Source organism: Lissotriton vulgaris, chromosome 8 (assembly GCF_964263255.1).
Source record: "Lissotriton vulgaris chromosome 8, aLisVul1.2, whole genome shotgun sequence".
Classification (NCBI taxonomy): Eukaryota; Metazoa; Chordata; class Amphibia; order Caudata; family Salamandridae; genus Lissotriton; species Lissotriton vulgaris.
Genome location: NC_141696.1, coordinates 104,418,608 through 104,432,503, shown reverse-complemented (window position 1 = coordinate 104,432,503; position 13,896 = coordinate 104,418,608). Strand labels below are relative to the sequence as shown.

The 13,896-nt window shown below is 44.6% G+C and overlaps 1 protein-coding gene across 1 annotated transcript in view; it reads left to right on the top strand.

The window, feature by feature from the left end:
* The window catches only part of LOC147693543 (protein sel-1 homolog 3-like), a 413,447-nt gene that overhangs the window by 192,779 nt on the left and 206,772 nt on the right, over positions 1-13,896 (top strand). Inside the window, exon 4 of the mRNA XM_086933234.1 lies at positions 12,645-12,771. Within this exon, the coding sequence (XP_086789360.1) occupies positions 12,645-12,771 (127 nt within the window). The remainder of the gene's footprint in view (positions 1-12,644; positions 12,772-13,896) is intronic.

Below are 13,896 nucleotides of genomic sequence, written 5' to 3'. Positions count from 1 at the left end.
AGACGGTGCACACTGCAGAACGTTTAAAGCATTAGGGTCTCAATCTTCCGATACACTGACCAAGGGCTCCAAACACTCTTGTCGCGCAGGGTCCTCATTGGGAAACAACATGGCGATCTCTGGTGTCGTAGCCGGGCGCAGGTCATGTAGTGAAGCAGGGTCCGGTCCCGCAAATCCTTTATCCGTTAAGCCCGTAATCGTTCCACACATCAGGGGGTCCATACGAGCGTGAAACTCCCCGATCGCTGCCATTACTGTTGCAAGCGACGGCTCACGCTCCGTCCGGTTTATCACTCCAGTCACAGATACGAACATTTACGTACCCTCCAGAGACCCCGGGCTCTCCGGGGGGAGCGGGCAATGGCAGTGCGGACGGCTTTAGAGGGTGGCAGCACACTTCCTACGGCTGCAAACAGTACCCCGCTGCCGCAGGCGGAGACCCCGACCACCGAGCCCCGGCGGGGGCCAAACCGGGTCCACGGGACGAGGACCTCCGCCCACAGCCTCAGTATTGCCGCTGCACTCCTCTCACCAAAGTTGAACACTCCAAAGTGATTGCCATCGAAATTGGGCTTACAATACTTCCACCACTGTAGACCGGACCCTGGTCGCGGCTGGCAGCCGATGTTGTTCAACTGCAGCCTGGCCAGATCAAAACTCGAGACCCCGGCTCTCCAGCTGAACTAGGCCTCAAACTTCAACTCGACATAACTTCGGCAAATCAGTGAATTAAGTTTGCGGGATAGCACCTTGAGGTCGGGCGCAAAATCAGGATTTTCATCAGGATCATCTGGCGGGGGAAGGAGGTCGACGGAGCCGGGAGCGTAAGCAGCCATCTTGTTTGCAAGCGTAGCTCCTCCCCCCTTTTAAGCGTTTTTAATTAAAAATCTTGCTTCCTTTCATCACCACGCTGCTGCACTGATCCAATCTTTTGTACCACAATTGTTTAACTTTTAAACTTTGAGCATTTGCACTGTACCTGTTTTAAAACTCCATCCACTCAAGTCTCCTCAGTAAATCATCACCAGCCTTGGCGTTTGGCCCCAGCGGTACCCAGATGTTAGACGGAACCGCACTGCACCGGGCTGGACACTCTAGTCTTTTCCGCACTCCTCCACTATATCTAGCACGCTGGGGCGACCGTGCAGCGGGCACGCGTAGCGCACCAAAGGCAAACCCGTCTGCACCCGTCGGCGCCCGGAGTGCGACCAGCGCCAGAACACCTGGTCAAACTGGGCCCCATATATATGCAGGAAACAACTGCTCGAATTGCAAAGAAGCACATGTGCACTTCACAATATAATCCCTCAAAACCGAGGCTCCCTGCACTAACTGCCCCTTATGAATCAATTTTGATTCCTTTTTGGCACCCACGCCTACAAATAAGCTAGGGAAAGGGCGGGAAGCCAACGAGCCTGAAATCGGCAGAGATAGAGAGAGTGGTTGTAGGGATAAGGACACAAATGGGACCATAAATGACTCTAAGGCAACACCAACAGTGTTTGTCAAGTGTCTCTTGCTAAACGCCCGCTCCGTAGTCAAGCACAAATATCAGCTGGAAGATCTAAATCAACTCTCCACACCAGACCTAGTTTTTGAGACACCACATCAGTGCCAGACTGGAACATTGTTTTACCAGTAGGCTATGCTGTTCTGTCACAGGACAGGGAGAAAGGTAAAGGGGGGAGCATAGCAATTATTTACCGAGATCAATTGAATGTACGCATGGAGGCGATCTCTGGTCTGCCCGCAGAAGCACTGTATTTCTGTATAAAGCTAAACAACCTCTCAGCATTTCAGGAGATACTAATCTATCGCCCACCTGGCACCAAAGCGGCTTTCTCTCAAGCCCTTTTAATGCTTTTGGAGTCATATACTGACACTCACTTTCTCACAATCCTTGGGGATTTTAACTACCATTTAGAATCCAAAAATAACACAGACACAATTAGATTGCTGGATAATCTCAAGGCTTTCAGCTTACACCAATTTGTAGCCAAACCCACCCACCAGGCAGGACACACATTTTTACATGCAACCCTGATATTACTCTGACTAACTTGCTAGCCTTGCTGTGGACAGACCATAAGGCTATTCATTTTAACATCAAAGTTACGCAGCCACATTTTTGTACACAGGTCAAGCTATCTAAGGCACAAATCAGGCACTGAAATAAAGTCAAGGGCAGCGACTTTGAGTCGGCCCTTGACCACTTCCCTGTTACACTAGAAAAAGACAACAATGCAGCAACTCTGCAGTTCAACGGCTGGGTACTGTCAGCAGTCGATCAGGTTGCACCTAAAAAACTAGTGACGGTGAAGGGAACCAAGATATCGTCACCCTGGTATACTCCAGAGCTCAAATGTTTAACTGAAGAAGAGCCAAGCGCCTCTGGAGACAAGACTATAACAATCAAATTAAATCAATATATAACTCAGCTATCCTACAATACAAGGAGGCAATTATTGCCGCAAAAAAATCTTTTTCACAACCAAAATAAAGAAGGCTGGCAACTCCACAAAGGAATTGTTCAAATCCGTCAACATGCTAGCTAGATCGCAACAGGATAATGTCTTTAAGCCCGATCAAGCCCTGTGCAACAAACTTGCCGCGTTTTTCAAGACAAGGTGCAAGGAATTTACAATTACTTCTTAATTCCCCCACGGCCTCAGGATAAAAAAAGTACCAATGGGACCTACCCACTGCAGATTATCCTGTTTCCAGCCAATAACCAGCGAAGAAGTACAAAAACTCCTGCTTTCTATAAAAACCAGCTGACCAATGGACCCCTGTCCCCCTACTATCATGCATCAGGCTCCTCATAAGGACTGTGACAATCTGAACCCCCTCTTAAACCAAGTCCTGGAATCAGGCTGCTATCCAGAAATCTGGAAAAAAGCATTGATTACACCTCTTTTAAAGAAACCCAATCTGGACCCCAACGAACCAAAAAACTATCGTCCTATTGCTGGCCTACCAATTGTGGCTAAGATACTGGAAAAACAACTGAACACAGTGCTGACTGACTACTTAGACGTTAATAATCGGCTGGACACCTCCCAGCATGGCTTCCGCCGACGCCATTCCAATGAATCTGCCTTAATCCTTGCTACAGAAGAGATCCGCAGGGTGGTGGATGAGGGGGGTGGGCGGTCCTCGTACTCCTGGATCTATCGGCTGCGTTTGACACCGTCAGCCACACGGTTCTGATGCAGCGGCTGAGGGATGTAGTGGTGGGGGGACCGCCTTGGCCCTCCTGTCCTCCTTCTTGGAGGCAAGAGAGCAGAGGCTGCTCTGGGATGGCTTGAAATCGGATAGTTTCCACCTCCCATCCGGTGTTCCACATGGGACCGACCTTTCTCCGAAAATGTTCAATCTACGTCACCCCACTGGCTAATCTTATCAGGACAAAAGGGGGTGGTGATGGACGGAGCATCTGAATCAATCAAACACTCACACCCAGTCAAAAGATCTGGGTTTAATCCATCACCGTTCTTTAGCCCACTCTGCCAACCCGGTTTAGACATGGCTATATGCAAATCAGTCTGACCCTGTGCCTCATGGGAACAGTCCAGCCCGAACTGCCAAGCCATGTCTTCCCTGGACCGGAAACAAGCTTTTGAGGACCGGTTTCTGGCATTTCTTCAGCCTGGCTTGCTTGAATCCAGTGGCAAAGTGAGCAAGGGACTCACGTCTGAGCATACCCTGCCACACTTATGGCGGCCAAAAGTGGTACAAAAGGGGGTGGTGATGGACGGAGAATCTGAATCAATCAAACACTCACACCCAGTCAAAAGATCTGGGTTTAATCCATCACCGTTCTTTAGCCCACTCTGCCACCCCAGTTCAGACATGGCTATATGCAAATCAGTCTGACCCTGTGCCTCATGGGAACAGTCCAGCCCGAACTGCCAAGCCATGTCTTCCCTGGACCGGAAACAAGCTTCCGAGGACCTGTTTCTGGCATTCCAGCCGTCTTCAGCCCGGCTTGCTTAAATCCAGTGGCAAAGTGAGCAAGGGACTCACGTCTGAGCATACCCTGCCACACTTATGGCGGCCAAAAGTGGTACAAAAGGGGGTGGTGATGGACGGAGCATCTGAATCAATCAAACACTCACACCCAGTCAAAAGATCTGGGTTTAATCCATCACCGTTCTTTAGCCCACTCTGCCACCCCAGTTCAGACATGGCTATATGCAAATCAGTCTGACCCTGTGCTTCATGGGAACAGTCCAGCCCGAACTGCCAAGCCATGTCTTCCCTGGGGTGGCAGAGTGGGCTAAAGAACGTAAACATAAACATAGATTGTGGAATTGTCCAATTGTAGGAACATACTGAAAACTGATTAGCAAAGTTCATTGGTTCTCAGTACAGACTGAAGCCATTGACTTTTCTAATAGTCTTCGGCCAGTCAATGCCACAAATGGGAAGTATGCTGACACGAGCCATGGGCATTTAATGTGTATCTAATTTCTTTATAATTGACACCCTGTGACGCACACAGTTTCCTATTATAAATAAATGACATCAGAACTCAACTATAATAGCTTATTACAGTTGAGTTCTGTTGTCACAATGCCTGCTACCAAAGGCAGCAACTGAGGAAAGGAAAGGAAAGTCAGGTCACAGAACATGATGAAAGCAGCTGTTTAAAGCAACAAAAACAAGATGTTGCTTTATTTTCTTCTGCTCTACAGTATCAAGCAAAAAATAGATATTTATGGCAACATGTTTATTTTTTGCATTCCTTGTGAAATAATTAAAGAAAAGTTTGAATCTTTCAGCATGTTTCTGCAGCACCTTTAAAAACTGACTTCTATTCAACTGCTTCTAATATCTTTTTTCAACAACTAGCTAGCACCTTTTTTTGGTGTGTTTAATTTTGCACTAGTGATTCTATTTTTATTCCTCATGTTTGCAAAAATGCTCTCTGTTTCATATGGTGGAACTATGCACCAAGGATGTAGGTGGTTTGTGGACAAGGTGATGGTGTGACCATGTATTATAAGGGATAAAGTACCCTCTGCCATACATCATAAGGATATTGCAGTACGACCCAGAGTTCCATTACCTTATAAAAGAACTCAACTTCGGCCTCGTTTCTCTATGTGGCTGTAGAACTCCTTGTGACTTGTATAATGTTCGGCAGGGGGTACTTTATCCCATATATAAAGCATCACCCAAAGTGTTCGGAGATATAAAACGTCAAGTACATGCAGGTTTCAAATTTAGAAATATCACACATATGAATGCTGTTCACTTGTGAGCCATTTTTTCTGCATGTGGAGCTCCCCTTTATAAGACCATTAGTCTATATGTTTGTTTCTGTGCCCATCTCTCTGTATCACCCATCGGTGTTTTTAGGTCACAAGTGAGTGTAAATAGGAGTGCAAGAGCCCCTTCAGACTCAACAAGTGTTCTCTTTGTCTAAGAGTGGCTGTAGCCACTTTGAATTCTCAAAGCATAGTCGCTCGCCTGAATTGGCATGGAAGCTGGGGGAATACTGCCAGATTTAATTAAACTTAAAGCAAGAGCAAATAAGTACATTCTGTTTGTGGATGCGGTGTTGTGGACACAGCATATTGACATTACCTTCCGAGTATAGCTGGTAGCAGGTTACATCATGTTTTACAATAACGTCTATGTCTTCTCTTTGTATCGCCGTTACAAATGAGATTTATTTATTTCATGTTCGTATTCAGCACAGATGCTGCCAGGTGCTGTTTCAGGGCGCTTTCCAGGTCGGAGGAGACCACAAGTTGCAACTTGTGGTAAAGTGTGAAAGGAAGGCCCTGCACACAAATATTGTACTCTACCTTACCATTCTTAATAAGAAAACCCCTTGTATTGTTGGCAACATTATTTGCCTCTTGAAAAGGATGAAACTAATGATTTTTTGCATTTTCCAAAGTTTTGAACTTTTGTTCTAATCATTAATTTAATTCTTGGAGAGATAAGAAGAGATACATGTACTCGTACATGCAGTCTGCACATATGTATGTATCTAAATCATGCAAACTCCAATGTTATTATGCAAGGTGGATGCACATCCCCTCTATAGCAGTGAGCATCTAATGCTGACCCATCCCTGTTTGCAGGACGGTTTCTAGGTTTTCTATATTCATTTGCTTCAGCCGAGAGTACAGGTGACAGAAACTACAATCAGACTATCAGGTGAACAGCGTTCTCATGAGGAGAACGACAAAGGGTCTTGAAAAAGATGCAACTAATGCAAACTCTCAGACACTGAGCGAGTCACTTGTGAATCCTTGCACAGAGGTGGCAAACATGAGACTACCACTGAGTAAATCAGAAACGAGTAGGGTGAACAGGCCTGTGTACAACATGGACACATTTGTAAACAAGATGGCAGCTAATAAAACAACATGGGTTGTACTACTGAACATCGACCCCCAGAATATCGTGGTACAAGAATATTGAGGACAGACTATCGAGTGAGAACAGATCAAAATGTTAGTGCATATAGGAAAGTATAGATTTACTATTCCTAACTCCACATCAACATACTTACCTATCTGTCAATATTTTATGCTGTATATTCTGTCCTTGATGTTGTGTTCCATCGATACTGTGGTGTCGATATTCGGGGTGCACACCAACAGAACGGCGTTAGCGGGTGCACTGGTTTTGAAGCACATTTTATGTATGTTTCCTCATTACAAAACCCTATTGTGCCAGGAAATTCCTTCCACAAAAATTTGAATTGTTTTTAGTTTTATTTTCAGCAAAACATGTTTAAAGCGTTTTAAGAATGTTTCACTTATCTATACTACTATCATAAAGAGAGAACTTGCACCTTTTGGCCAGGTAAACTCGGGAACCACAGCGTTAATCTACACACCTGATACATCTATGAAAATGTCAGGGTGTGTAGATGGACATAGGCTATATAAATAAAAAAATAAGTAAATTAAAAAAATTAAGTTTCTAAACAAAGTAGTCCCCTGAAAGAAGCGCCGGCCGGGACCTAGCGCTGGCCGTGACGCGACGTGCGTGATGACGACGTGTTGGAGCGGCAGACATGGAGCTGCGGTGAAGTGAGGAGCGCGGGCGCGTCATGGCGAAGAGGAGTGGAGCGGCAGCTGAGGTAAGTAAACCTTAAAATCAGGGCGGGAGGGAATCGGAGCGGGAGGGAGTCGAGGCGGGAGGGGAGCGGGTGTGTACAGAGTGGCAGGTGGGAGGAGTGGGGGCGGGAGGGAGTCGGGTCGGGGCAGGAGCAGGTGCGTACGTTTTATTCACATGGTGTGCACAGGCTTCAAAAAGGTAGCCGTCATCCAGAAGGCTGGGGTGTGTAGTTGTCGGAGCGCTAGCAAATGGTTGCCTTGCATGTGTAGAGGAGCGGAGCGGCAGCTGACGTAAGTAAACCTTCAAATCAGGGCGGGAGGGAGTCGGAGCGGGAGCGAGTCGGGGCGGGAGGGGAGCAGGTGTGTACAGAGGGGCAGGCGGGAGGAGTGGGGGCGGGAGGGAGTCGGGACGGTAGGGGGTCGGGGCGAGAGCGGGTGTACTGCCCCCAGCCCCTTTCTGCCCCAGGCAACGCTGGGGCGGGCTGCTAGTCTTGCATATATATACAACAGAAGGGAGGACTGGGGGTGCTTAAAGGTCCAGCATACGGGCCCCTAGAATATATTAAATCTATCCAACAAAGTATGCAGTTCCTAAGTAAAAGGATATTTAGAAAGATTGGTCTGTATAACTCTATATATCCAAAGGTAGGAGCCAGAGTCTCCACTTTATGGAACTAGGGCCCTCACACACCCAGTTGGGTGCCATATTCCATCATAGGGCTTGCTCCTCTTAGGGCCGGCGCTGCAATGCGTTAAAGGGGCTCTTTATCAGAGATCTTTTTGTTCCCAAGCCGTCAATGTGAAGTGCAAGTGTAGGGCCTTGAAGTGTCGATGAGTGTAAGTGTTTGTGAGTAGAGTGAAGACAAATTTAAAAAAAAGACGATGTGGTTCTCGAAACAATATTTATTCTGTGTGCCCACCTGCCAGATTAAAAACAGACTTAGCCTACCACCAACATTATAATCTGGTGGTCGCTAATGAAAAGAGGTCAACATGTTTCTTGCTGGGTTAGTCACGGAAGTGATCTATTAGCAATTCATCAGCACCAAAAATCTAAATTCTATCTACAAAGTGGTTGGCGTCCTGGTTAGTATGAGGGGTACACCATGCACTATGACAACCTAAATGTGAAGTACCTGTTGTTGTATCAACCCAGATTGTTTGGGTAACAGACTCCATCAAATGAATACTGGAAGAGAGAACGCTAAATTATAGAGACGGTGCTGTAGTGGCTCACTCGCTGGACGACCTACCCTCGCTCCGCAAGTTGGAAAAGTCACTCTTAGAATTTGTATTTTTCGTCCTAACGAATTTGTAACATATTGTGCCACCACTAAAATGACATTGCAAAACATGACTGCAGGTCTGCCCCCAGTAACCTGGCTTTTTGGGTTCAAACTGCAAACTTGACCTGTAAAAATGACTCAATTTGACAGGCCTAAACCATCCTAAATATCAATGTCACCCCTAAGTAGGGCTTAATGCCAAATAAAACAAGGTGCATGGTTTTTAAAAGTAGGACATGTAAAAACAAGTATAATGTAAAACATGTCCTTACAGTGACTACGCACCAAAAACTATTTTCACTGTAGCAGGTTTAGTTGTTGCTTAGGAAAACATTAAGGAGTAATATTAAAATGAAATAAAGTTATCGAGGCCTAGGAATGCAATAAAAACATTCACTGGACTTCATAACATATTTATTACAAACCCAATTCATTGATAAAGTTGGATTTGTAGTAAATATTTTACATAAAGTACTTGTAAAAAGTCACCTTTAACCTGCCTAACCCCTCTAGAAGTCCATTTGCATGAGCTTCAAACTGTCACCCAGAAGGTGAATAGCTCCTTGATGAGTTGTGAACTGGCTTCCAGAGCTGAAACAAAGGGCTGTGGTGTTGAGAGATGGGTTCTTCCTCTGACTGGATAATCATCTACGCTGTGCCCAGGAACTTAATTAACCTAAAATGATGCCTACCCTGTTGCTGGCAGATATAGCTCACACCTGGGCCTGCCTCTCTTTTATCTTCATTGCCAGCCAGGCTCAATCCCAGTGGGAGAGGAGCTCATTTCCCTGGCACCACACCTAGGGTGGGCATAAGAGCTCTGCACAGGGGAAGAAATATTCAGCCATGTTGGAATTAAGTAAAGAGGGGAAGTCTGGGACTGTTTACAGTAGGGCACAGAGGAACTGCTGCAAACGGGGATAGGATTTCAACTGTGAACTTTTTTCCTATTGGTTAGTGAGGGACAGGCAGTCATTCCTAGGCACAGGCTGGTGCCAGGCATGACTGCCGGTACTCCTGGCCACCCTCTTCAGAACACTACCGAAACCATGGAAGGACTGAACCTACTGTTGATACCTGTGAGGCCCAGCTGACCAGTTTCATCTGAACCTGCCTTGCAAACATCTAGTGGATTCTGTTGGAGTGAGTCATGATCCCTGAGTACTGTTCCTGAGGTCCTGAATCCTTTGGCTGGTAGCCTAACCCTAAAAGCTGGGATTTAGAAAGTTTTTGCTGAATTTATGCTGGAGAACTGTTGAAGGACCCGGTCCAAACTGCCACCCAAACCACCGAGGGTGGATTGCTGGTGGGCCTGACTTCACTGCAGCACCCGCTAAGTTCTTTTAAGCAATAACAAATCCGATTCATGTTTCCAAAATCTGATTAGCATCCGACAATGTTGATCTTCAGCCAATCCCTGTTGAGAAAATCCAACTTCCAAAAAGAGTCTAATTCTGAAGGTAGAGATCTTCACTAGGCCCAATGCCAAGCAGCATCCGATAGACATTGATGACTTTCTGGCACTCACACCAAACCTTTCCCACTTGGAGCTTTCAATCCTTTTGATTGATGGCATCATCAAGACCTCCTACTTCAACAAGCTGTCATTGATGATCCCGTGTTCAGATCCTGTCCGCAGCCTTTACCTCATTGAACACTCTACCGTCTTCAAAATATTTTCAATCCGAAAGTAACTCTTTGAATAGTCCTCATCTATGATCCGCTTTACATTGCGGTCAGTCTCAAACATTATCCTTGTGCTGGTCTAGCGTGATCAGTTGCTCGCGGTTGGTGTTTTGCGCTTTTTGGTGCTATTTTTATCTAAAGCATCAAAAATGTGCATCTCCAGTTCCCCTTTTTGGATTTTTGTCATTTCGATGTAAATTTATTAATGAAAATATTCTCTATTTTAATAAATTGGAGTGGAAGTTTTGTTGTGTTTCCTCTTTTTAACTGTTTTGGTACCTCTAAATGCTTTACACATTTTCTTAAGTTAATCCTGTCTGCTCTTTATTATGGCTACCAGGTTTTGATCTTGGTTTTAAATTACTTTAACCTTTCCTCCACCTACCAAGAATTGTGACATTATTACTTGTCGTGAACTACCATCCACCCCAACTAATAATCCCCTTTCTCACACCTTGTAAGCAACCTTTGCAAATCTGTATTGTATGCACACTGTTTATTAGAAAATACAGACAGAGAATAGAATTATCCCCTTTGTATGGCCCCATACATTGCAAAAAATGGATATTATCTTAAACAGAGACCTAGCCTTCAAACCTGAACGAGGTAGTCAAAAATACAATTTTCCATCTATCACTAAAGAGGAAAGTCAAACCTCTCTTACAAGTCAACCAAGTGAAGCACAGACATAACCAGAGCCCTAGTTATGGCTCGGTTTGACTATCAATATGGTCTGCCTAAAAACTCCTTAATAGAGATCAACTTGTTCAAAACCATGCAGCAAAACTGAGGCTACAAGTTAATGTCAGAAAATGGAAACATGTCAGGCTAGCCCTAAAAGCTCTTATTGACCTCTAGTGGACCCATGTCATGGATCAAGTCTAAGGGTCTTAATATGACTTTGGTGGTCTCGGAGCGGGTCGCCACGCTCCCACCCTGATCCAAGACTACCAAAGTCATTAAAGACCGCCCACAAGAGTACAACTTATTTGTACTCTGGTGGCCGGTTCTTTGGTGGTCCTTCTGCAGTGCCCTTGAGAAAGGCACCGCAATGGGAGCGTCAAAGGCCATTCCTGCAGGGCATGGACTGTAAAGTCTATGCCCTGTAGGAACTGGTGGGTACATGCACACAGGTGGACACAACATATGCCCCCTGCATGCACCCATGGCACAGAGGCAACAGGGGGCCCTGTAGGGCCTCCTTCGTTTCCTCACAGCCACATTTTTCATAGAGATCTCACGCCATGAAAAGTGTGGTGGTGAGGAAACTCCAATTTATTTTATTTACCGCTGTGCTAGTGTTGTCCAGTGGCAGAATGCCAAAGGAGGGATTCCGACATGTATAACAATGTAGTATTCCTGTGGCTTTTGGATGTATGCTAGCTTCACACACCTGATGTGTTTTAGCTAATGGTTTACACCTGCATACCACACTATCAAACACGCTCCATCTCAGACAATGATCCTTTGCCATAAACCTGCAGCAGAACATTATTCCTGAGCACTTTTTCAGTGAAGTCAGGTGTTTTGTTGGACTGCTCTGTTTCTTTTTCATTTTGTTTTAGTTTGTATTTATTATCTTGTGGGTTATTAAATTCATTGAAGATCATTTTTTCACAGGGATATAACACCCTGCCCCATCACCCTGGGTGCGCTGAGCGATTAGACCGTTGACCTCTTACACAGCAACTCTATAGACCAGTCTGCGATAATAAATGGCATCCACGGCCTTATTTGCAAAATGCAACAAAGGGTTATATTTCTGGATGCCATTCACAGTTCAATGTCCGGCATGCAGAGATTGCTTGCCCGAATAGCAGCCTCCTCACTCATCCCAGCCTCCCAACCAGTCCAACCTTGTGCCACAATTCAGGTCCCTTCCTGAACCCCAATACAAACTCCCACTCCAGTCCCAAGCACACTCACCTCTTTGCATGCAACCACTCCAACAGGCATAATAATAAGGGCACCCGATGTTATCCCTTAGTAGAGGTAGATTTTACAGTAGTGAAAAATGTATTGTGGTGTTTTTCACTACCAGGACATGTAAAACTTGAAAACACATGTTCTGCTTTTTAAATACACTGCGCACTGCCATATGAACTGTTAGGGCCTACTCTACAGATGTCTAAAATGTATTCAAAAGGAATGTTTAGGCCACTTTTAGTGGGTGGCACATTGAGTTGTGCTGCCCACTACTAGCATTTAGTTAACGGGCCCTAGATACCTGTAGTGCCATATATGGTGACCTATAAGTACATTACATGTTCCAGCTGTAAGGCAATCTTACCAGGTTTTAGGGGAGTAAGCACAAACACTTTAGCACTTGCTAGAAGTGTTAAAGTGCATAGAGTCCTAAAGCTAATAAAAACAAATTTCAGCAAATAGGAGGTGATAAAGCAAAACTTTGACGGAAGACAACAACAAAGACTGTCTGGTCTAACAGTATGTATGCTGGGCTTCCAGATGCATTGACTTTGTCAATACTAATATCTTTTTGTGCTTTCCATATCTCAGTGTCCTATTCTGATTCTTGTCTTTGGGCACATGGATTAACTTGGCCTCTTTTTTCCTTCTCTACCTGCAGAAGTAGGTCAGCTGCTGACATTCCTTTATGCCTGCAGTGGAGAGAATTATGGAATTGTAAGAACGTTTGGACCCTACAACAACCAGGTGCTCGAGGCCAAGCGAAAAAGCATCACTACCTCTGTCCAGTATGTTATGCATGCCTCTAACTAGCTTTGTGTGGAAGTTCTTAATTTGCTGAATGTCATAACAAATTAGGCACTGAATAAGATTAGGAGCCTCTTGGCCACCAGCGTAAGGTCTGCCACATCAGTGCTGGTCTATCATGGGAGCAAAGGTTTCCTCACAAAGGGGCTCTACCCACTATGGGCTTGCCAACTTTGACATTTGTAGACTATCCAACACTGTTGGCAGAAAGTGTTTGAGCCCTATTCACAAAAGTAAACTAAGACAAAATCGTAACTTTAGGACTTTCGGTATTCACTAAAGGCATTTAGGAGTAGTAAAGTTAGGTTTTTGTCTTAAGGTTTGGTCTTAAGTCAAAATCCTTACATAGGTTTAACTGAAGTTAAACTTAAGTTTGGATCAAATTTAAGTTAGGATTTTGTCTTAAGTTTCTCTTAAGTTTTGGTCTTAAGACAAAATCCTAACTTAATTTAAACTTAAGTTAGGATTTTGTCTTAAAACCAAAACTTAAGGCAAACTTAAGACAAAATCCTAACTTTGCTACTCCTAAATGCCTTTTGTGAATACTAAAAAGCCGTAAAGTTAGGATTTTGTCTCAGATTACTTTTGGGAACCGGGCCCTGAGTTTTTAATTTATATTTCCCTTAAATGATAAAACATTGCAAGGGCCAGTATAGTAATAGCTCTTATCAATCTAGATAAGATCATATTGATTAGTTCATATTGCTATGATGAATACACAGTTTTAGTAGCATAGATATTATAATTCAGTAATAGTTTGTGTCATGCATATTACACACAGTCTTGTAATAATGAGGGCACAGTTTATTATCCTTTAGAATATATTGTTATCAAGTGTTACTATAAGAGGGCCAACATTTTGTTAATCTGCTGTAGGGACCACCAGTCATCTTTAGGCCTGGACCTTTGAGGATCACTTTACCACAGGTTTCTAATTCTTCATTAACTATGATAGCTCATTACGATAACTGCTGATCCCCAGATCCTGACCTCAACACCTGGCCAGGTCTTTTTTGCAACAAGTGTGGAAAGAGCTGCATACCTACTTACGATAGTTGGGTATGTTTTTATTGAACTGATTAGAGCTGTTTTAGGGCCCAGTGACA